The 21,902-nt window shown below is 40.1% G+C and overlaps 1 protein-coding gene across 1 annotated transcript; it reads left to right on the top strand.

Annotated features, from left to right (window-relative positions):
• Positions 1-3,459: 3,459 nt before the first annotated feature.
• Positions 3,460-21,844, top strand: TMEM185A (transmembrane protein 185A). The gene is made up of 6 exons (XM_075068864.1): positions 3,460-3,678; positions 8,597-8,773; positions 11,529-11,736; positions 14,610-14,693; positions 16,591-16,864; positions 20,372-21,844. The coding sequence occupies exons 1-6, from the start codon at positions 3,641-3,643 to the stop codon at positions 20,614-20,616; spliced, it is 1,026 nt and encodes a 341-aa protein (XP_074924965.1). The 5' UTR covers positions 3,460-3,640; the 3' UTR covers positions 20,617-21,844.
• Positions 21,845-21,902: the final 58 nt, after the last annotated feature.

The following is a 21,902-nucleotide window of genomic DNA, read 5'->3' as shown; positions in this document are numbered from 1 at the left end:
TGGGGACACCAGCGAGAGGAAAGGGGGGATCAGGCCCCATCAATTCCTGATCTGGTGGCAGCGAGAATATCCAAGCTGGTAGTGAGCTTGGGGGAGTTTCAGGTAAGCCCCCTGATTTTGGACGCAAAAGTCCAGGTACTGGAGGCTAGATTACCACAATCTTTACCAGTGAGTTTGTATGAAGTGTGTGGCAAAGCTGCTCAGGTTTTGCAAAGGCTGCTGTATAGCCACTTTCCTCTGATGAAGTAGTGAACCAATTAATAAATCTGCACTACCTATCTTGAGCAGTGCAAGATAGTATATTCCTGAGACACAGTGCTGGGAGGGGTTTGGCTCCAGTGCCTTTTTCTGTGTGATTCATGAGTGACTCTGGGAGCATTCATGCAATCTAGCTCCACATGCGGTTGTGCTGAGTGATTACAATGCCTGGAGGGGTTTGCTGCTGGTCACTAGCAAGGCATTGTGAGAGACAGCCCAGGCTGGAGAGAGTTTAGGGGGCACAGTGGTCCCACAGTCCCAGGCTGCACTTCAGGGATCCTGTCACAGTAGTAGTTATGTGGGCGAGAGAAGGTCTCCCACGACACAGCACTGTCCACACTGGTAATTAAGTCGGTGTAACTTACATCCATCAGGAGGATGGCTTTTTCACAACCCCGAGCGACATAAATTATACCGACATAAGGGCTAGTGTGTACAAGCCCTAAGTAAGGATATATCTATATTACGAAATTAAGTCGATTTTATAGAAGTTGATTTTAAGACATTGATTTTATACAGTCGATCACATATCTCCACACTAAGCGCATTAAGTTGGTGGAGTGCATCCTCACTGCCGTGGTTAGCATCGACTTATGGAGCGGTGCACTGTGGGTAGCTATCCCACAGTTCCCACAGTCTCCGCCACCCATTGGAATACTGGATTAAGCTCCCAATGCCTTATGGGGCAAAAAGATTGTCATGGGTGGTTTTGGTTACATGTCATCAGTCTCCCCTCCCTCCATGAAAGCAACGGCAGACAATCATTTTGCACTTTTTTTCCGCGCAGACGCCATACCACGGCAAGCATGCAGCCCGCTCAGCTCAGCTCACCGACACTGCCACTGTTGTGTCCTGGGTGCTGCTGTCAGCAGATGGTGCAGTAGGACTGCTAACCGTTGTCATACACCGCTTCAGCCACTTCTCTGTCCCTCAGTTTCTCTGCTGTAAAAATCAAGATAATATTTACCCACCTTTGTAAAATACTTTGCAATCTATATATATGCCAAGAATGATTATTACCACAGTGCTGCTTTCCTCTGCACTTTACCTCAGCGGTTTTGAATCTGGAGTCCGCAGACTATGTCTAAGGATTCCGCAAAAGTTTGTTGTTACCACAGAACAGTGGTTTTCAAGCTCAGAGCTGCAGACTAGGTCTAAGATTTCCAAAGGAGTCCACACCTCTATTTGAAACTTTTTAGGGGTCTGCAAATGAAACAAGGTTGAAAACCACTGCTGTAGAGCAAGGAGCTCCACCAAGTTCACAGCAGCAAGCTCCCTATTTTGAGAAAACTAGAAATACAAAGAAAAATGTCAGCTTTCTTTTGTTACGTATAAGCACATTTCTCATAGGCTTTTTCCTTGGCACAGCCCTGACAACGTAAAATGAATGTAAACCAATCACTAGGTTTGAAAGGAACAAATTATTGGGCCTCAATTCTGCATCTGGAGGCTTGGGAATTAAAATATTTTACAAAACACAAACTTCTTTTGTAAAAGTATTCAGTTATAACTGCAGAGTATCCAAAGAATTAACCTTGCTGGCGGTCCCCAAAATCCTTAGGCCAGACCTGTACAGAAGGATGTAAGAGTGGACAGAAAACAGTTACATTGTGTCAATGGGGCAAACAAAGTATTGTTTTGCAGACTGCCCCAAAATGCTAGTTAGCTCTGTGTGGACTGGAATACGGGCCATGAAAACTAGCACATTTCATATAAAGCTGAGAGCGGTAAAGAGTTTAAAGTAAAACACTAATAAATGTAATGTAAGTTTAGCCAGTTCAATAGAACAAAGGTCAATATCACCATCTGCCAAGGTGAAAGCATACTGAAGACGCAGCTAGTGTGCTCTTTCTGAAAAGTGGACCCAAGTTATCATCTAAAGAACAATCAATATTCGGGAACATTGATTAATTAGAGTGCTGCGCTGTATTAAGTCAAATAAGAACAAGGGAAAGCCAGGTGTAAAAGGGCATAAAGGAGATTCTGTTCAGAATATTTTGGTTTTAAAAAGTTAAACTAACCTGGCTCACAAAATGCCTTTCATATGCCAGATGTCCTTCCCAAAGGACCCATAATATCAACAAATCTGGGCTCTTTTGGACAAATCAGCAAAGTGAATTCCAAAGATCTGGCCTATTTACACCAGGTTTCCTGCCCCTAACTGTTTAAATCTGGAGACTATTAGCAAAAGCATCCCAACTCCTTCAACTGAAGGATAGCACATAAGGTGTTTTCCAAGTCCTTCAATGAAATGCAAGCAGAAAAGTCATGAGCGCCTGCTCAGAGCCCCATTTTTTTTTTCAATGGAGCTCTGTACTGGAGCAGAGATCTGCCGACATGCATTCCATTGAAGGACTGGGGCCTAAGACAGCAGAAGCTAACCCAGGTTGAGCTTTATAGCTCAAAGAAGAGACAAGTCACCTACTGATCTAGTTTAAGTTTCTGAGCACTCATTAAACATAACCCTATAGCACTGCTGCAGCCTCCTCTGGTATTTTCCTTTGTCCAGCCAGGATCTCCTCCATCCGCCCTTCCCTCATCCAAAGCCTGTTGCTCTCAGGCAAGAATTACTAGGAATGTGGAGATATCTGGGTTGGCCCCTCGGCATCTAATTTACTCCAAAGCCACACATTCAAGAGTCACCCTCTTGTCACCACAGCACCTTCTCCTCAGGGCACTGGCTCAGCCATGGTGGGGCGAGAGCAGCCGGCCAGGCCAAAGGGCGCCCACCTCTCATGGGTCATCCTAACCCAGCCCCTGGAGCCTGCGAGCAACCTCCAGGGCTCAGCCACCACTGGGGCCCCGGGGCCACGCCAGGGTCAGTGCTGTTCCCGCCAGGGGCTGGGTCGCTAACCAGGGACCAGCCAAAGGCTGCAGCATCCCCCACGCCCGTGGGGTGGGGTGGGGCGAGGCGGATCCAGGCTCCAGCCACAGGCATGGCGGGAAGCCGGGCGCAGGCGGGGTCTAGCCGCGCTGCCCAGCAACGGAGGAACAAGCAGAAAGAACTACAGACTCAACCACTCCTAACAAGACAAGGCGTCGGGTTTGTCCCTCAACGCGCATGCGCCTACCTCTTGCGCATGCGCACGCCGCCGTGGTCATTCGGTGGGGGAGGGGAGGGCTTGTCCTTTCATCGGGGAAGATAGGCGAAATGGGACAACGGTCTCTCGGCCTTGCTGCGCCTGCGCCGGACAAATGCGCATGCGCGCTGCCTGCATCGCTCTGGCCCGGGCGATGGCTCTGAGGGGAGGGATGGGTCGGTGAACTGGCTCGTTCGGCAGCAGCGGCAGCAGCACCAGCACCGGGGCCGGGGCCGGGCACCCGCGGCGCTCGGGCCATGCGTCCCGTGTAGAGAGCGGCCGAGGCGGAAGGTTGGGGCGCCATGAACCTGCGGGGGTTGTTCCAGGATTTCAATCCGAGGTGAGTCCGGACCCTGCGCCGCCGCCGGCCTAGCGGGACCGGGCCGGGGCGCCGGGGGCTTCCGTTTGGAGCCTGTTAGAAGGGTCCATGTGGCGCCGTCAGGCCACCGTACCCGGCATGGCCCGGCCGCGGCTCACGGGGCCTGATATAAATCCGGGCTCTTCCCTCTCTGTTTGTCCCCCCCCCCCCCACACACACACCGTGCTCCTGTCCAGGGAGCTGTTCCCGTCTCGTCTGAGGTGTCCCTTCACCTTTGGGCAACGGTGGCAACACAGCCCGGCGGCCCTGCGCAAGCTTAGGACCTTTCCCAGACCCGAGCAAGAGCTCGGTGCGGCTCCAGAGCTTTTTCTCATCGACACAAGTTGGGCCATGGAAAGGCAGGACCTCATCCACCTTGTCTCTCTAATATCTTGGGACCCAGACGAGTAGGACAACACAGCATGCAACATAGCTCTGCCTGGTAAGGGCCGAGCCCTGTGCAGTCGCAGGTGCTGCTGTGGTCAGTTTCTGAGCGTGGCCGCGGCTAGCATGGTTTCGTGGTGTAGCGTGACCGAGGGTGCGGGACGTCGCTCTGACAGCTTGAAGGCATGTCCATGAGAGTGCCATGGGAATGGGAGGGCAGGGTGTGCCTGAGAAAATGCAGCGCTCGCCCTAATTATTCATCACTTTAATTTGTGCAGTGCAAACCTAGTGAGTTGTGTTCACTGGAGATACACAACTGCGCCGATATAACGTGTCCCGATATAACACAGGTTTGCATGTAGCACACTAACTCTGGGGCTCTGGCAGTGGGGATCGGGCAGCGCTTTAAAGGGCTCGGGGCTCTGGCTGCTGCGGGGAGTCCCAGGCCCTATAAATCACCCCTGGAATCCTGCCGCCGCTACCCCGGAGCTGCGGCAGCAGGGCTCGGCCAGTGATTTAAAGGGCCTGGGCTCGCCGCAGCGGCCAGAGCCCGGGGCTCTTTAAATCACGGTTGGAGCCCTGTTGCTGCTAGCCCAATATAACGAGGCTTCACCTATAACACAGTAGGTTATTTCATTTCAATGTTGTTTCATTTAGATACAATATTTTTCACTTTGTATGCTAATCTGTTGTGTAGCGTTTTTCAGCATTAAACAGCTTCCTGTAAGCTCTTTAGGGTACAGATGGGCAGTGTACAACGTCTTGCATAAATGGGACATGATGGGGGGCCTCTGGGAGCCATTGCTTTAAAAATATCTAACTATGCATTTCAGGGATGAATGAAATGGTCCTTTGGTATAAACTTGTAAAGCACTTTAGGTTCTTTTTGAAAAGAAAAGTGCTATATAAAAACAAGTTATTTATTGTTAATTCTAAACCATGCTTGAGACCTGCCCTAGCATTCTGACATAGTTTTGTAACAAGAGTTGTAGCATAGGTGTGTGTGGATGCAAATTTATGCAAAAACCACATTTTGCATAGCTGAGTTACACTATTGGTATAAATGTTTCATGAACACTGTATTCTCGTACTTTCCAGATTCAGACCAGTCCTTCTCAGTTTACTTTTTTTATTCATAATGTCACTCTCTGAAAAAACGTTGCTTGTTTTCCATTACTATACTAGTGTTTTCGTAACCAAAGTTAAAGATACAGAGCTAATTTTAAAACTTAATATTCAGTCTGAATTTTACTTTGTTTCAATTTAACCTTTGTACACAAAATACTGTCAAAAGACAAACTTAAGTTAACTTCTCCACTAGACACTAAAAGGCATGAACTGAACAGAGATGCTGGATTCATGGCTTATTACAACAATCTGTGTAACTCCCTCATTTTACAGGGAGGCTATGACTGCAGAGGTGTTAACGGGCTACTGTATCTTGAATGGTTTCTTACACTAGGTGCTAACTACTTTTGCTAAATAATCTGTTCCACCTTGCATTTTGCTGTGATGCTAAGAGTTCCTTTCTCAGACCTGAAAAAGAGCTCTCTTGTGGCTCCAGAGCTTGTCTTTCTCACCATCAGAACTTGGTAATAAGCAGCAGGTTTAAAACAAATAAAAGGAAGTTCTTCTTCACACAGCGCACAGTCAACTTGTGAAACTCCTTACCCGAGGAGGTTGTGAAGGCTAGGACTATAACAGCATTTAAAAGAGAACTGGATAAATTCATGGTTAAGTCCATAAATGGCTATTAGCCAGGATGGGTAAGGAATGGTGTTCCTAGCCTGTTTGTCAGAGGGTGGAGATGGATGGCAGGAGAGAGATCACTTGATCATTGCCTGTTAGGTTCACTCCCTCTGGGGCACCTGGCATTGGCCACTGTCGGTAGACGGATACTGGGCTAGATGGACCTTTGGTCTGATCCAGTACGGCCGTTCTTATGGTCCAATAAAATATATTACTTCACTCACCTTGTCTGTCAATGCACAGGCAGTTTCGCTGTTTTTTCCCTCTTGTATAAATCAGGGCAGGTCTACACTACAGCCAGGATTGAAGCTCTGAGATCGATCCACTGGCAGTCAATTTAACGGGTCTAGTGAAGACCTGCCAAATCGACAGAAGATCACTCTCCAATCGACCTCTGTACTCTACCCCCTGATGAGAAGAGTAAGGTAAGTCGACGGGAGCGTTTCTCCCGTTGACTCGTCCATGGTGTAGACCCTGCAGTAACTCGACCTAAGGTACATCGACTCCAGCTACATTATTCACGTAGCTAGAGTTGCATAGCATAGGTTGACTCTACCGCGGTAGTGTAGACGTAGCCTAAGTCACTTCTTTTGTTTCTGTGGGTCATTCTCATAGCAATAGGGGATTTAGATTGTAAGGACAGAAGAAGAGATCAGTAGATCATCTGGTCTGTCTTTCTATAAACGCTGGCCATAGAATTTCACCCAGTTACCCCTGTATTGAGGCCAGTAATTTCTGTGTGACTAAAGCATGTCTTCTATTAAGATATCCAATCTTGATTTGACGGAAGAGAGACCCTTTAAAAAATAGGAATATGTATTTGTAAAACCACAGTCTTGTAGACATAGTACCTGAAACTGCTTTAAAACTCAGTCTTAACAAATCTTGGCTAAATTTTAGATTGAAAGTGGTTTTTCTAAATTACACCCTCTGTCTGATCTGATGCTTTAAGATAGAAAATGAATTTTCTGCCCTCTCCCCCAACCCCCTGTCTTTAACATTTTATTGTATTTTAAGGATGGTGTGCCCTTTGAATGCTAGATTGAAAATGTGTTAACATCACACCTTTAAATCCTAATCTAGATGAGGCCAAAATGGGAGTCCATTGGAAGAAAAGGCTGTAGTTGCTGTATTCCTGACTCTGGACCTCTGGCTCTATAGAGTGTGGCAAGGCTGTAGTAGGGAGATCTGTGCAGCTCCATTCACTGCTCTCTGAGGCCAGGAGAATACAAACACGTGTAATTGTTAAAGGAGTTTGGAGTGTGTGTACAATATTTCACGTCTGATCTGTCTCTCAGGGTTAACCATTATAAGATGTCTTAAAAACATGTAGAAAGTTCACAAACAATTGTAATGCGTTAGGGACAGTCAGGGGGACGAGAGAATCCCAGAGCACAGAGTTCATGAAGCATTTCCATGATTGGTCCTTAACTAATCACAATAATAATTGTAGCTAACTGCAGTTGGTTGTACAAACTGTACAGAATAATTGATGCAGGGATGCTAAAAGCTGAATCATGTCTGCCATTTCAAAAAGAATGACGAGAAGAAGAGAAATTTTATAAACTTTCAGAGCTGAGACACTTGTGCTAAATAGAGGCTTATCCTTGAACTGGAGATGCTGATCTTGTGAATGTTTGTTAGGATTTTATGGGAATAAAGGAGAGCGATTTACTGGTTATATTGTGGGACTAGAGATTGTATTCTTGATTCAGATGCTGATTTACTGGGCGGCCTTGGGCAAATCACTTAATCTCTCTGTTTCTCACTTTACCAATCTATAAACCATGTATTATTATTTCCTGCAGAGAGGTGGTGTTGAAGCTTAATTACATATGTGTAGAGCACTCTGAGCTCCTCAAGTGAATGTGCTTTATAAGTGCAAATTATTTTTGTCCTGTGGTAGCAAATGACTTTTACATATGTAATTTTATCTGACTTCTGGCGGTATGGTGACAGGTCACTGTGTTTATTGTTGAATGCATTGTGAGTGGATGAGAACAGTTTTAGATTATTAACTAGTTTATAAAATGTAGTGGTTTAAAAACAACTTTTAGGTGAAATTTCCTTTATTGTACATAGATTTTAATCTTTAAAATCATTGAGACAGTAACTTTTGCATATCAAATTATCTTCTAGAAAACCAAAGTTTAAATTTTCAATAATAAATTTGATAATTAGAGCAAAACCAAGTGTTTTGTAAAATTAGACATACCTAATTTGGAAACTAAACTCATTTTTATTTTAGTTAATTTTTTACACTCTAGATGATTTATTAAAATTAAAAATAACCATAATGCATATATATGGATTACAATTATTACTTGATTTGTATTGCAAAATGTACTTACCAGGAACATACTGGTTGTGAAACTTAACTAAGTTGCGTATTTAATGAGACTAATCAGGAACAGTATTGTAGGAGGGGAAGTATTTTTAAAAGTCCATTCATATCCTGCACGCTTGTCTTTTAAGAATGCTTTTGATGTGTTCACTTGAAGTAATTATTTTATAGATGAAAGAGGTGGTATATAAGAATGTTTCATCATAAATATAATACTTAAAGCACCTCTTCAGAATTGATTAAATCTACCCAACGAAATCCAACAGCCATACGTTTTCTGTTGTAATAAGTAATGACGTGTTTCAAAAGCGCCTTATTTGTCTGCACTGTACACGCAATGACTGAACTGAGTTTCCTTTGTTTTCTGAAAGTGTGTAAAACAATTTGCCATAACTTATAAGTTGTATTTTTCTTTTTTAATAGCAAATTTCTTATCTATGCCTGTCTGCTGCTGTTCTCTGTTCTGCTCTCTCTCCGTCTGGATGACAAAATTCAGTGGAGTTATTGGGCTGTTTTTGCTCCAATATGGCTGTGGAAGCTAATGGTCATTGTTGGTGCCTCAGTGGGAACAGGAGTATGGGCACGAAACCCACAGTATCGGTAAGATTAGGACACTTGTTTTCAATGAAGAAAGAAATGTTTACCTTTTTCATAGTGAATCAAAATCTTTAATTGTGCTTTTGATAACTATATAAGGAGTTACATGGAAATCAATAAAACCTGGTTGATGCTGCTTAAAATTAGTCACTGTAACACACATAATACATGGACACATAGCTTTATGCATGTATGGACTCTTTATCCTTATACTGTACTGATAATTCATTTAGGAAATATGAGTTAAAACTTCACAGGCTTGTCTGCACAGTTTTTGTACCAATTTTGGTATATTGGTTTTAAAGCTGATGTAAAGTGGACAGAGTCATGCAGGTATAAAGGTTCTTATATTGGTATTGTTTGTTCTTGTATCTGCTGTATTAATGTAAGCATCTTTATACTGGTATAATTACATCCACACTTGGAAGGGGTAGGTTGCATTATGCTAACTAGATCACTTTATAAACCAGCATGCTTAAATTGTTGTAAAAACTGTTTAGATCAGCCCTAAATGTGTTTGAAATCCTTGTATTTAATCTCCTTGGTGTTAAACATGTAGGCTATGCACATGTGTGATGAGAATAGATTACTAAATGTTTTTTCAGACTTCAAATGTCAGAGTAAAATTATCCGGATTTACTGTTTATTAAAAGATGCATTGGTAGAAACTCAAATATATACAAAGAGGTCCTCATTTTACCAGCAGATATGCTGGAGCCCATTGGCTTTAGTGTGACTCTGTGCGGATCCTGCTCATCCACAAACTCAGTTTCAGAATTGAGATGTAAGGCTCTCTATAAGATTCCTGTGATCATTCAGCCAATATGCAAATGGCAAAAATAATTGCTTTCATAAAATTCCCTCCCTGTTACTGATAATACCTTTGATTTTTAAAACATATTGAATTGTAATGGGGATGCTTATTTTTTCAAAACAGATGCTTGCACTTTGTTTGTGTTGGACAATAAAGATAAATGAGTCAGTTTTACCATCTGGTTCTCCTGCACTGTTAGGGTAATATAAATAATTAATAATACTTACGTAGTCCCTGAAAGACTGTAGGAGAGTATTTAAGTATAAGCGAAAATTATTTTCATTGGGAGTGTTAGACAAATTCTAATACTATAAAAAGCAGCATTTTAAATTGTGGCCCAGGTGATACTTGCAAATCATTTTAGTTGTTTCTTATGAAGACAAACACTCAATAAATAGTTTAATGTCGTATATGTATGTGTATAATATAATCATGGTCCCATTAAAAGAACAAAATGTACAACAAGAAACCTTCATTTCGTTACTTTTAGGCCAGAGTCAAGGCTATCTTTCAGCTTGTCTCATGTTTTCCAAATTGATTGTCAAGACCTGAAATTCATATAATCAAGAATAAGAGTTCATATAAGAGTCCATATTTATGCATTTGATATAATGTTCGTCTGAATATGCTACAGAGAAAAATAAAACTAAGACCTTTTAAGGTAGTATAGTAGTAACCTGTTGATGTCACTTTCCATAAAAATGTGTATAATAAATAAAAAGTGATTCTGTCATATAACTATGCACACACAATCTGCATTCTTATAGATTATACTATTCAATTTATATCTGCATGTCTGCTTCAAGAAAAACTTGTTGTGACGTGTAATTTAATATTTCGTTTTCATGATGGAAATGTGTTAATTTAAGTAAGTTCAGGAGTTCATAGGATCCCGTCTCCTCATTGAGATAAAAAATGTAAGCTATTGGTGTATTACAGTAGAACCTCAGAGTTACAAACTCTTCGGGAATGGACGTTGTTCGTAACTCTCTAATGTTCATAACTCTGAGCAAAACATCATGGTTCTTTTAGAAGTTTACAACTGAACATTGACTTAATACAGCTTTGAAACTTTATCATGCAGAAGAAAAATTCTGCTTTTAATTTAATTTGAAATAAGCACAGAAACATTTTCCTCACCTTTTCAAATCTTTATTAAACTTTCCCTTTATTTTTTAGTAATTTAGCACAGTAGTTTAACACAGTACTGTTCTTGCTTTTTTGTTTGTTTCTGCTGCTTCCTAATTGCATATTCTGGTTCCACATAAGGTATGTGCTTGACCAGTCAGTCTGTAACTCTGGTATTTGTAATTCTGAGGTTATACTGTATTAGCTCATAATTAGAAGTTGCTCTTTTTAGCAGAAGGTACATCTGAGAAGTAGGAAATATTCTTAGTTAAAAAAATATAAAAGGCCTCTTTCTTTCTCTCTCCCTGCAAACAAGAGGATAGAGCTAATAACAAAATTTCAGATGGAATAATTTTCCATTGGAAAATGCTGATTCCACAGAATCTGAACATTGTCTGGAAATGTGTCTGATCCATCAATAGTTTCAGGAAAAACTACATAACAGGTTGGCCTGCTGCTGTCCTGTCAATCTGTCCTGCTCCTGTTCTATCCAGGGAGCAGGCTGAAAAATTCCATTTCGGTTTTCTTAAAATTGATTTCTTTTTTGTGAGAACGTTCCTCTCATGAGAAGTGTTAGATTTTTGTATTTCAACTTTTCACCCCAGTTTGGTAAGAATTTTTGTTTTCTCGAATAGTGCCTGTTATTTATGTAATACCAAATGTGTACATGGCACTTAAGAGATAGTAATTAGTACAAGAAACTTAGAACTGTTATATTCAAAATGTCTTGGGATATTTGCATGGTAGGATGCTTCATAATTGCCAGTTTTTTTAATTAAGGCCAATAGATTTTGATTCTTCTTTACCCCTCTTTAGAGCAGAAGGAGAAACCTGTGTGGAGTTCAAAGCTATGTTAATTGCAGTAGGCATTCACCTGCTACTGCTGATGTTCGAAGTTCTGGTATGTGACAGGATCGAAAGAGGCACCCATTTCTGGCTTCTGGTCTTCATGCCATTGTTCTTTGTATCTCCAGTGTCAGTTGCAGCTTGTGTGTGGGGCTTCCGACATGACAGATCTCTGGAGGTGAGGCTTTGTTTCTGTAGTGCTGAGAACTAGGATTGTTGAATCTGAAGAGCAGAATTTATTCCATATTAATTGTTCATGTTTTACCAAATAGTGTATCAATCTGTCATATTGTGTAGCTTACCAAAACTGAGAAACCAGAAAATGAAAAATTCTCTCACTTCACTTTTTCTACTTGTCCTTTACTAAGAACGTATTAAATTATAACATTCATGTTCTGAACTTGTCACTATTATTGAATCTGTTTTAACAATGAACTACAAAAGTGTTTCTGTATTATGGATATCTCTGAAGTGAATTTAGTGCTGGTAAAAAGTGCTCCTGGACAAAATTGCCTGCTGAAATCACTTATTAATTCATAGGACTGTAGATCGTGAAGGCTGAAGAGTCTTTTGCGTGACTGGTGCTGTCTGTAGGAGTAAGAGGCTAGCTTGTTCACACTCTATACATAAGAAGCTCTTTAGCAATATGAGAGCACAATTCTAAATTTAATAAGTTTATGGAGAGCATTGAGATGTGGCATGCATGCTAGCACGTCCGCAGCAAACTCAGCTTTTTGGTTCAATGAATTGCCTGTTTGAGGAAATTATCGGAGCACTGTTTTCAGAAGGTGATAACTATTTTTTAATACCCTAGGGACCGTACAAAAAGTCCCTTACCTTTTTAGATGACTTGACTACTTCTCTCAACAGAGCATTTTTTAATGTTAGGATATACTGAATTTGCCATTTTCTGGAAAGTAGAGAAAGGAAAGTGACTTTCTAGGTATCTAGTATCAGAGGGGTAGCCGTGTTAGTCAGGATCTGTAAAAAGCAATAAAGAGCCCTGTGACACCTTATAGCCTAACAGGCATATTGGAGCATAAGCTTTTGTGGTGAATACCCACTTTGTCAGACGCATCTGGTAGAAATTTCCGCATGTGGTGGTACCTGCCTCTGGAAATTTCCACCACATGCGTCTGACGAAGTGGGTATTCACCACGAAAGCTTATGCTCCAATACATCTGTTAGTCTATAAGGTGCCACAAGACTCTTTTTGTTGCTTCTAGGTAACTGGTGGACTAATTTTTTTAGATCCCATGAAAACTGCACATTTAAAAATATTTGCAAATAGAACTTCATTCTGTAGAATTCTATTTTTAGTGTACCTTAATGTAAAATTTGCATAAAAGTAGTCATCTTCCGTTGGATGCTTGATTACCACTTGATTTGCAGGATGGGTGCACAGCTGATAAATATTGGTGGAGAAAAATTGGAATCCACTCACCCCTAAAAGGTCACAGCTATCTCCCAAACAGAATAAGTTACAAAACTCCACTGCCCAATTTACTTTTCCACTACTTTGACCTCCTTTATTCTCATGCTCTCTTTGCTTGTCTTTCCTTGAGCCTCTGAGGGGTTTTACTTCTTCTGTTCTCCACTCTGTAGCTCAGACTTTTCGTGTACTGTTAACATCCAGCATGTCCAAGTGCACGAATAGGTACTATGTTGGCTGAATTAATGTAACTGAGGCAGTTGTTCAAGTGTCAGATAGTTCAATAGTTGCCTTATTTTAAAGTATTTTCAGTCTGCTTGATCCCACTATGGAACTGATTATGCCTTGACACAGGTGGCTAGTACTTGATAAGCCCTTGTGTATGCATGGTGAGCTGGGGAAGTTTTCTACTATATGTTGTGCTTCAGTGATTTTTTAAAATACTATTTATCTAAGGCACATAGGAAAGCTTTAAATTTGACTCTAGCATCACCAAACATTCAGCTGAATTTGGCAAGTGGTGCCTATTAACCTAATTATAAAAGCTCTGTCACAGAAGTCTGTACTGTAACTTTTCTTCTTGCCCTGTGTCCACTTATTTTTCTACTCATTTGTGGAGTTCCAGTACACAGTTACTTGAAATCCAGTCTGCAAGACTTTTATTAAAATGTTACCTGTGCATGGCTAGTGGAGACTTGGTTCTTTGCTCAAAGATACATAGTGTCACACTCACATTTTCGAGGTCATAGATTGTGCAGAATGCCCACTAAGATAACTGAGCCAGTATGAAGTTGCACATACTGTCTGACCTCTGGAAAATATATATATCTCAAAATCCCCTTAGATATTGGCATTTAAATTCACTGGCTTCAGTTAGCCATTTTCAAAGAGTAAATTTCTCTCTGATCCCTTAACCAAATTCTTACCTATTTGAGGTGGCTCAGGAACTCTGGGAAATGGAATTCTGCCAAGTCAGATGGTATTTCATTATTTGATCCTTTTTGAGCTAACCAAAAAGGTGTCACATTTTCAATATAATTTAGGGTTAGTTTTAAAGTACAACTTTTACTTCTCTGCTGGGGACATGAAGTAGAGGTTAGTGGGACACTTGAAAAATGTAGTGGCTTTCATTCATTTTTTTTTTTTTTTTAAATGAAACTGGTACTTTACCTATATTGCTACATAAAGGAAATGTGTCCTTAGTGGAATTAACACATCTTCCATTTTTTAGAAGTTAAAATCAGGTTTTTTTCTACTTTTCACTATTCATACTGTCCTTTTGCGTTTTATGCAGGAACGTGAAACTAGACTGGTCTCTTCCTAGTTAGATTCACACAGAGGATGTCTTGCACTAGCTAAATGCTGCAGTGCAACTACCAAAGGAAATGTTAGTTTACAAAACAGTAACTAACTTATAATTGAAATAAGGAATGGATTGGGTGGATGAAGGAAGACGTGACTAATCTTTCATAACATCTAGTGTAGATATAAGTGGTGTTCATTGTTAGAGAACTATATCATGAGTCATAAAGTTGTTCTTTCAAACTTTTTGAGTGTCTTGTGTATTACTTTATAGTGTCATGAAGTGGTTCTAATGTATTTTTGTTTTTTATTTGTAGTTGGAAATTTTGTGTTCTGTCAATATTCTCCAGTTCATATTTATTGCACTCAGACTAGACGAGATCATCAGATGGCCATGGCTTGTACGTAAATTCCATTTACTCCATTTTAAGGTTGTTTCTAAATGTTGAAGTCTTCATGCAAACATTGAATATGGTGGCCTGCTAAGAAAAATGCTTTTAAGTAAGTTATTTGCTACCAAATTGCACAATAAAGTGAAGCACGTGATGATAATGTATAATTGGAAGTAACAAATTGTAGCTATTCATTAACCCTATTGACACTTTTAATTAAAAAATTATCAGCGTAAGTGCAGTGTGTGGGTTTTTAACAAGTAAATAATAATGTCAATATGTCCAAAGTAAAAAATGAGAACTATATTTTTGGTATCCAGTGCCAAAAGGCATCAGAGCACCATATTAATCAAGTGTCTTAAACATTTATTGAGCCCCTCAAGGTACGTATTTACCTACATTTTTTCAGAAGGATAAACTAAGATACTATGAAGGTAAGTAGTTTACTACTTATAAAGTGCGCATGAATAGAATTCATGATCTGGAACTTCCTTTCCCTTGCTATTCAGAGATATTGTCTCCCTGTACTACAGAAAAGTAGAAATTAAGACTTGTTGGAAAGCATTAACTTATTATAGACAGCAGTAAAGTCTTGCTCTTGTTGAAGTATATTAGTAGATATGAAGTTTTAGTGCCAAACTTTCAATGGCTGGAGGTACTCTTCACACACAACTCATGCTATTCCATGGATGTTTCTGTACACATTCGAGCAAAAAAAACCCCTGAGAAATGGCTTACATAAATGGGTATCTAAGTGCCTGAAATTCATATTCACCTTGCATGCATGTTTGCACACAGACCTAGGTCTCTGTCCACTGAAAACCTGGTTATTATAGTCTGTTGTTTCATTTTTATTCTTTTTAGGTAGAACACCTGTCTAAAATGTTGTTGCCATGGCATTAACAAGTCCATGATCTCATTTCTGTTGATTTGCCTATCCAGCAATCATTCACTGAAATGGCTGTTTTCACTATGGAAACCTGTGGAGATAGAGACTGCTTGTGCCATTCTGCAGAGGGGAGTGAGACAGTGTACTACAAACTCCAATTAATCTTTGATCAGTTGTTGAGGAAAATGCATTGGAAAGGAAAACTGCCCCGGAGAACACCTGACAAAGCAGGAAGTTAATGAGTGATGAGATAGGGGAATGCTTTTGTATGTAAACAATATTGCCTGGTAAATAATTGGTTGGTTTAGCCAGTATTCCTGCAAACTATTTCAAATCCAGTTACAAGGAAGAGTTAATAAAAAGAATATATTGAGATTTAAAATTCCGAAAAGTGGCTTTCAGAGACACTATTTTTATATGTGAGTTTTTTGTAAGTAGACGTAAAAAAAATAAAGTTGTAACCAATATAAGACATTACCTCACCCACCTTGTGTCTCTCATATCCTGGGACTGACATGGCTACATCTACATTGCCTACAAAAAAGAAAGTTAATAGCCTGGTAGTAGGTCTCCTCCTCTTGCTTTAGATTCAAGAGTGAATTCGAAAGGAGACAAGAACCCTGTTTAGAAATTTTCAGCAAAGGGACCTACCGTATGTGTATTCTAAACTCTGTTTAAGCACTCTGACCCCATTTATAATGTCCAGCTAAATTTTAATGAAATTGAATTGGTCTGAAGTGGTTTTAAATTGTTTCAGCTAATTGTTAAAGGTCCAGTCTAAGCTTCTTAAACCTGCGTCTATCTAGTAGCCCAACAAAGTTGATATGGTACTTAGCATTGGTCATGGTTCATGAAGCTTTCTTGTTGTAGTGATAATGACAAAGCATTATAGATTTACAACAAATTACTTGCAGCTGTTTGTTTAATATGTTTACTTTTTTATTTTCTAAAAAACAAAACTAATACAGAGTAACTCGTCGATGAGAGGAAAAATGATCAATTATCTTCCTTTTTTAGGTTGTCTGTGTTCCTCTGTGGATCTTGATGTCCTTCCTGTGTCTGGTAGTACTCTATTACATTGTTTGGTCTGTCCTGTTCTTGCGTTCAATGGATGTTATTGCTGAACAGAGGAGAACACACATAACAATGGCTATCAGTTGGATGACAATCGTTGTTCCATTACTCACATTTGAAGTAAGCAAAAATGTGATCTTATCTGTGTGTGATTCTCAATTAAATTGCAGAGTAGCAGCCGTGTTAGTCTGTATCCGCAAAAAGAACAGGAGTACTTGTGGCACCTTAGAGTCTAACACGTTTATTTGAGCATAAGGTTTTGTGGCTACAGCCCACTTCATCAGATTCATAGAATGGAACATATAGTGAGGAGATATATATACATACAGAGAACATGAAAAGGTGGGAGTTGCCTAACCAACTCTAAGAGGCTAATTAATTAACATGAACTGTTGTCAGCAGGAGAAAAAAAACTTTTGTAGTGATAATCAAGAGAGCCTTAAATGGGCTATCTTGATTATCACTACAAAAGTTTTTTTTCTCCTGCTGACAACAGTTCATGTTAATTAATTAGCCTCTTAGAGTTGGTTGGGCAACTCCCACCTTTTCATGTTCTCTGTATGTACATTCACACAAGCATTGGAAACTTGTTAAAGTTGAGATCAGTGGGACTTTGGGCTTGGCTACACTGGTGAGTTGCGGCGCTGGTGAAGGGGTTACAGCGCTGCAACTCACTCTGTGTACACACTTACAAAGCCCAGCCAGCGCTGCAACTCCCTGGCTGCAGCGCTGGCTGTACACCTGATCTGATTGGGGTGTAGCGATTCCAGCGCTGGTGATGCAGCGCTGCTTATCAGGTGTGGACACCAACAGCGCTGTTATTGGCCTCCAGGGTATTAAGAGGGTATCCCAGAATTCCTGTCCACAACAAACCGGAAGAATGGCTGAACGACCAGCTCTAAAAAACAAACACAGCTGCTCTTTGCTCCAGCGAGCGAGCGAGCCGAGGCAGGGGAATTGCTTTGGAATGTTCACAGCTGTTTGTTTGAGGGGAGAGGGGAGTCCGTGTTGAGCAGCTGCTTATGTGGTCTGAAGGCTATTTAGGAGTGCATAATTTGCATTTAGTGAATAAGAGAGGGGTGGGGGGAAGGGTCAAAACTTTTAAAATGATTGAAGGTAGCTGTTGTGTATCTTCCAGTCCTTAGAACTTGCAAGGCAGGGAGCTGAGAACAGCTGCTAGTGTTTGCTTGAGGAGAGAAACAGCACGGCAGGGGGGGGGGGGAGTCCGTCGGAGAAGCTGCTTATCTGGTCTGAAGCCTTTTTGCATTTAAGAGTGATTGAGAGAGGGGTGGGGAAATGGCCAGAATTTGCAAGGCAGGGAGCTGTCACAGTGTCTGCTCCAAAAATCCACTCTCTTGTCTCCCCACACGCTCCCTGTCACACTCCACCCCCCCCCTCTTTTGAAAAGCACGTTGCAGCCACTTGAACGCTGGGATAGCTGCCCACAATGCACCACTCCCAACAGCGCTGCAAATGCTGCAAATGTGGCCACACTGCAGCGCTGGTAGCTGTCAGTGTGGCCACACTGCAGCGCTGTTCCTACACAGCTGTACGACCACAGCTGTAACTCCCAGCGCTGCACATTTCCAATCAATTGTAAGTTATCTAGATATGCCAGGTATTAGATGCGAAAAAAACTCATGTTGAATTCAAATATTTAATCTTTAGCCCTATTTTTATCGATCCTTTTCAGAATAACACTTACATGCATATATGTAATATCTTCTCACCTCCCCCCCCCCAAAAGGGGGGAGAGATTAGACAAAAGGGTAGGAATGAGAAGTATTTGAGACAATTTTTAATGCAAAATTTTCAAATTTTGGGTACTGAGGAATTTGTGGGGGTCTCTTTCAGTAGAGTAGAAAGTAATGGCTTCACATTTTACATCAAAGCAGTCTGTTTGTTTTGGTGTTTTTTTTTTTTTTAGGGGACACCAATCAAACTAAACAGGGATGAACACAATATATTTAGTCAGAAGGAACTTGCAGCCTTAAAACGCTTAAAACTATTTTTTTTTTTTTTTCCCTTGTGAGTCACATGTTGTGTATGTATCCCTTGTTTTGAATATCTTCTGTTTGTTAATTATCTAAAAGCTTGATTTTTGACCCATTAGAACTTTAAATCCCAAGAGGGTCAACTCAGCCCTCAATCCTTCCACAGTAAATTGGGTTCCATGCTTTTTAGGGTGTGGAGGGTGGATTGTTTTTTGTTTTTGTTTTTTTTCCGTGATGTGGACTCTGAAGATCCTGTAACATTTATTGTAAGAAGATGGGCTTGTCCTGGTGTCCTTAGCCAATGTTTCATTTCTCCGTTAATCACACACTGCTGTGCTGTGTACCAGTTGGTTGTGACTGCCACTACAAGGATAGCTTTGTTTAATGGTGCAGTGAATGTATAGGCTATAAAAACCCTTTGGGATCTTTTCAGTTCAAAGAATTAGTATTAATATTACTGTAAACTGGCTTCTCTTGTTTTTGGTCTCTTTAATCGCAGTGTACACTAAGACTTTTTTTTAACCTATTCTTAAATCATAGGTAGCTTTTTCATATTCAGCTTGTGTTTGAGCCATTCTTGTATTGATTCTGAGAAACTGTCAGTGCTTAAATAATACTACTAATAATTAACCCCATTTAGCCCTATAATAAGGAATATCTTAGCTTCGTATTCTCTATTAATATGCATTAAGAGTGCCTTGTGAGGACTTGATCATGACAGTATTAATTTATTTTCAGCTAGTACATTTTCAATGCCTGTAGCTGCTTGTTGCATCCAAGCATCTCCAGGTTGCTCTCCCAGACCCAGTTAATGTAATTAGACTTCTGTCTGATATATGATTACTTTGAATAGCATCAGACTTCTAACTTTGTATTTCTGCTAGTTATAACTTTTAACCAATCTCATTTCATTCCTTTTTTTGACCATTAATCCTAAATTTGCCATCCCAGACTTGGTAAGGACAGTGTGGAGCACTGAAGGGCCCAAGTCAGTCTTCACTTGTATCTGTGACTACAGTGCAGTTGTAGTGTAGCTGAGGACAGAATTGGCTCCTTCTACAAGAAGGCTATATGCTGTAGATCTAGCATTGGGCTGTATATCTTATTTTAGGAATACAGGTTAGGAGATATAACCCCATTCATCCCAAATGGACCCCAAAGTGCTTAACAAACAAATATACTTAATTCCACAACTGAAATGCAGTTACCAAGGTGAAATATGGTAACTGGTCACCAAGCTTAACATCTCTTGAGAAGAATATCATGGGATCTTTAATGGCAAGTAGTCAGGACATTGGCTTTGTTTCATGTGAAAGATTTGGCTTTAGCAGGCATAGTACCCTTGTACACCATGCTGCGGTCTTAATTAATGGAAGGGCACCATCTACTGAGTCACCAGCACCATTTGTTAGTGTTTTGGTGCTCCCATTATGTTCTTCCCATCCACATGCTGATCTGACGCTGCTTAGCTTGTGAAATCTGTTGGCATCTCAGTATATGCTGGGATAGCTGCAGGCTGACATAACCTGAATTTGTATTGCTATTAGAGTATACTATGTATATTACACATTGTAAGTAACTTTCTGTAAACAATATTTATCAATGTCTATTTATATAAAAGATTGTGGTCTGAATAATTAAATCAAATGAAATGAGAGAGTACTTAGTGTTAAAGTTAAATTTTCTTCTGGAGTAAAACTGAAACTATTAATAAATATTTATTTGTCCAGGGTGGTTTGGAATTCGCAAAGACTTCTGTCAATTCCTACTTGAACTTTTCCCATTCTTGAGAGAATATGGAAATATTTCCTATGATCTCCATCATGAAGATAATGAAGAACTGGAAGAAACACCTGTTCCAGAACCCCCCAAAATTGCACCAATGTTCCGAAAAAAGACTGGAGTGGTCATTACGCAGAGTCCTGGAAAGTATGTTATTCCACCTCCCAAGTTAAGCATTGACATGCCAGATTAAGATTCATTTAGAATGTGGACAACTGACAACAAAACTGGAACTGTGAATCAACAGCCAAATGTATTTCATCTCATGCCTTGTTCTAATTTCTTTAAGGATAGGTATTTGTCAGTTAGTGGCTTGTAATGTAGAGATGTTGGAGATTTTAAAATAAGATTTCTTTCAGAGCTTCCCATATTTGCTTAAAATGTCATGGTAGCAAATCAAAGTGGGAACACTAGCTATAGAAAGGTTCACAGGTGGAAACAATCTTTTTTAAAAAATGTACCTATAAAGTCATTACCAGAGAAATTACTCCAATACACAGATGGGGACATCAATTATAGTGAACTGGGCATTGACAATTTCTAATATTCTGTAACATGACCTCCAGTAACTGAAATTCATATTTTCCTACATCTTATTTAAGCATTCTAAGTATTGCGTTCCTAGTGTTATGGTGTTCTTTTGTCCATGAAGATAGGTGGTTGTCTAATATGTGAACCTTCCTAGTGGATTGGTTATGTGCCTGGCTGTATAGTATTTATACAAACATTTTAGCCATGTAATATATTCTGTTCAAATTCTAGTTCTGTACAGTATAAATATTATGTAAAGGTATTTTTTTAAAAAGCCTGTATGAAACGCATAGACTATTACAGAGGATGTCTTTCATGTCTTAACTATACACTTGGCCTCTCTTGCTACTTTAGGCATGTAGTAGTATGTATTGGCATGTCTTTCCTATTCAGACATGAACACTATCTGTATCTACAGAGGCACGGGAGCATTTCTTTCCTCAGGCAAGACTTGAAGGCTTTTCTATTGTATAGAATGTATAACAGCTTACATGATTTGACTTAATGTAAATTATTGTGTAAATAATCACAGCCTTTGCACTGACTTGGGGGTAAATGTTAACTTTGTTGCTTTTTCCAGTTCTGTAGTCAAATTTTACTGTTAAGCAACACACTTATTCATCATTAGCCCCTTACTTCAGTTGTTCAGGAAACTATTTTCTCCTATATTATGTGCAAAATCTATACCTTGTTTTCAATGCTTAGAGACTTTGTGGATTATCAGTTTTGCAGCTATTGGTTAGCTGTCATAAATATCAAAACTGTACTGTTGCATCATTACCCAATCTTATGTGTAAAACACCAGTGAGTCTAAATTATTAAACCCTTCAAAATGAGTTGTGCCATTTTTAAAATAGTAAGTTCTCTATAAAGGCTTCTGTTTATTTTGACATTGTCGTGAGTGTTTTGGATGACAGGCTTTTTTAATCTTTACTGAGGATACTTGTT

Source organism: Chelonoidis abingdonii, chromosome 8 (genome assembly GCF_003597395.2).
Source record: "Chelonoidis abingdonii isolate Lonesome George chromosome 8, CheloAbing_2.0, whole genome shotgun sequence".
In the NCBI taxonomy this organism is placed as follows: Eukaryota; Metazoa; Chordata; order Testudines; family Testudinidae; genus Chelonoidis; species Chelonoidis abingdonii.
Note: the sequence above shows the minus strand (reverse complement) of the source record. Positions and strands in the feature narration are given on the sequence as shown.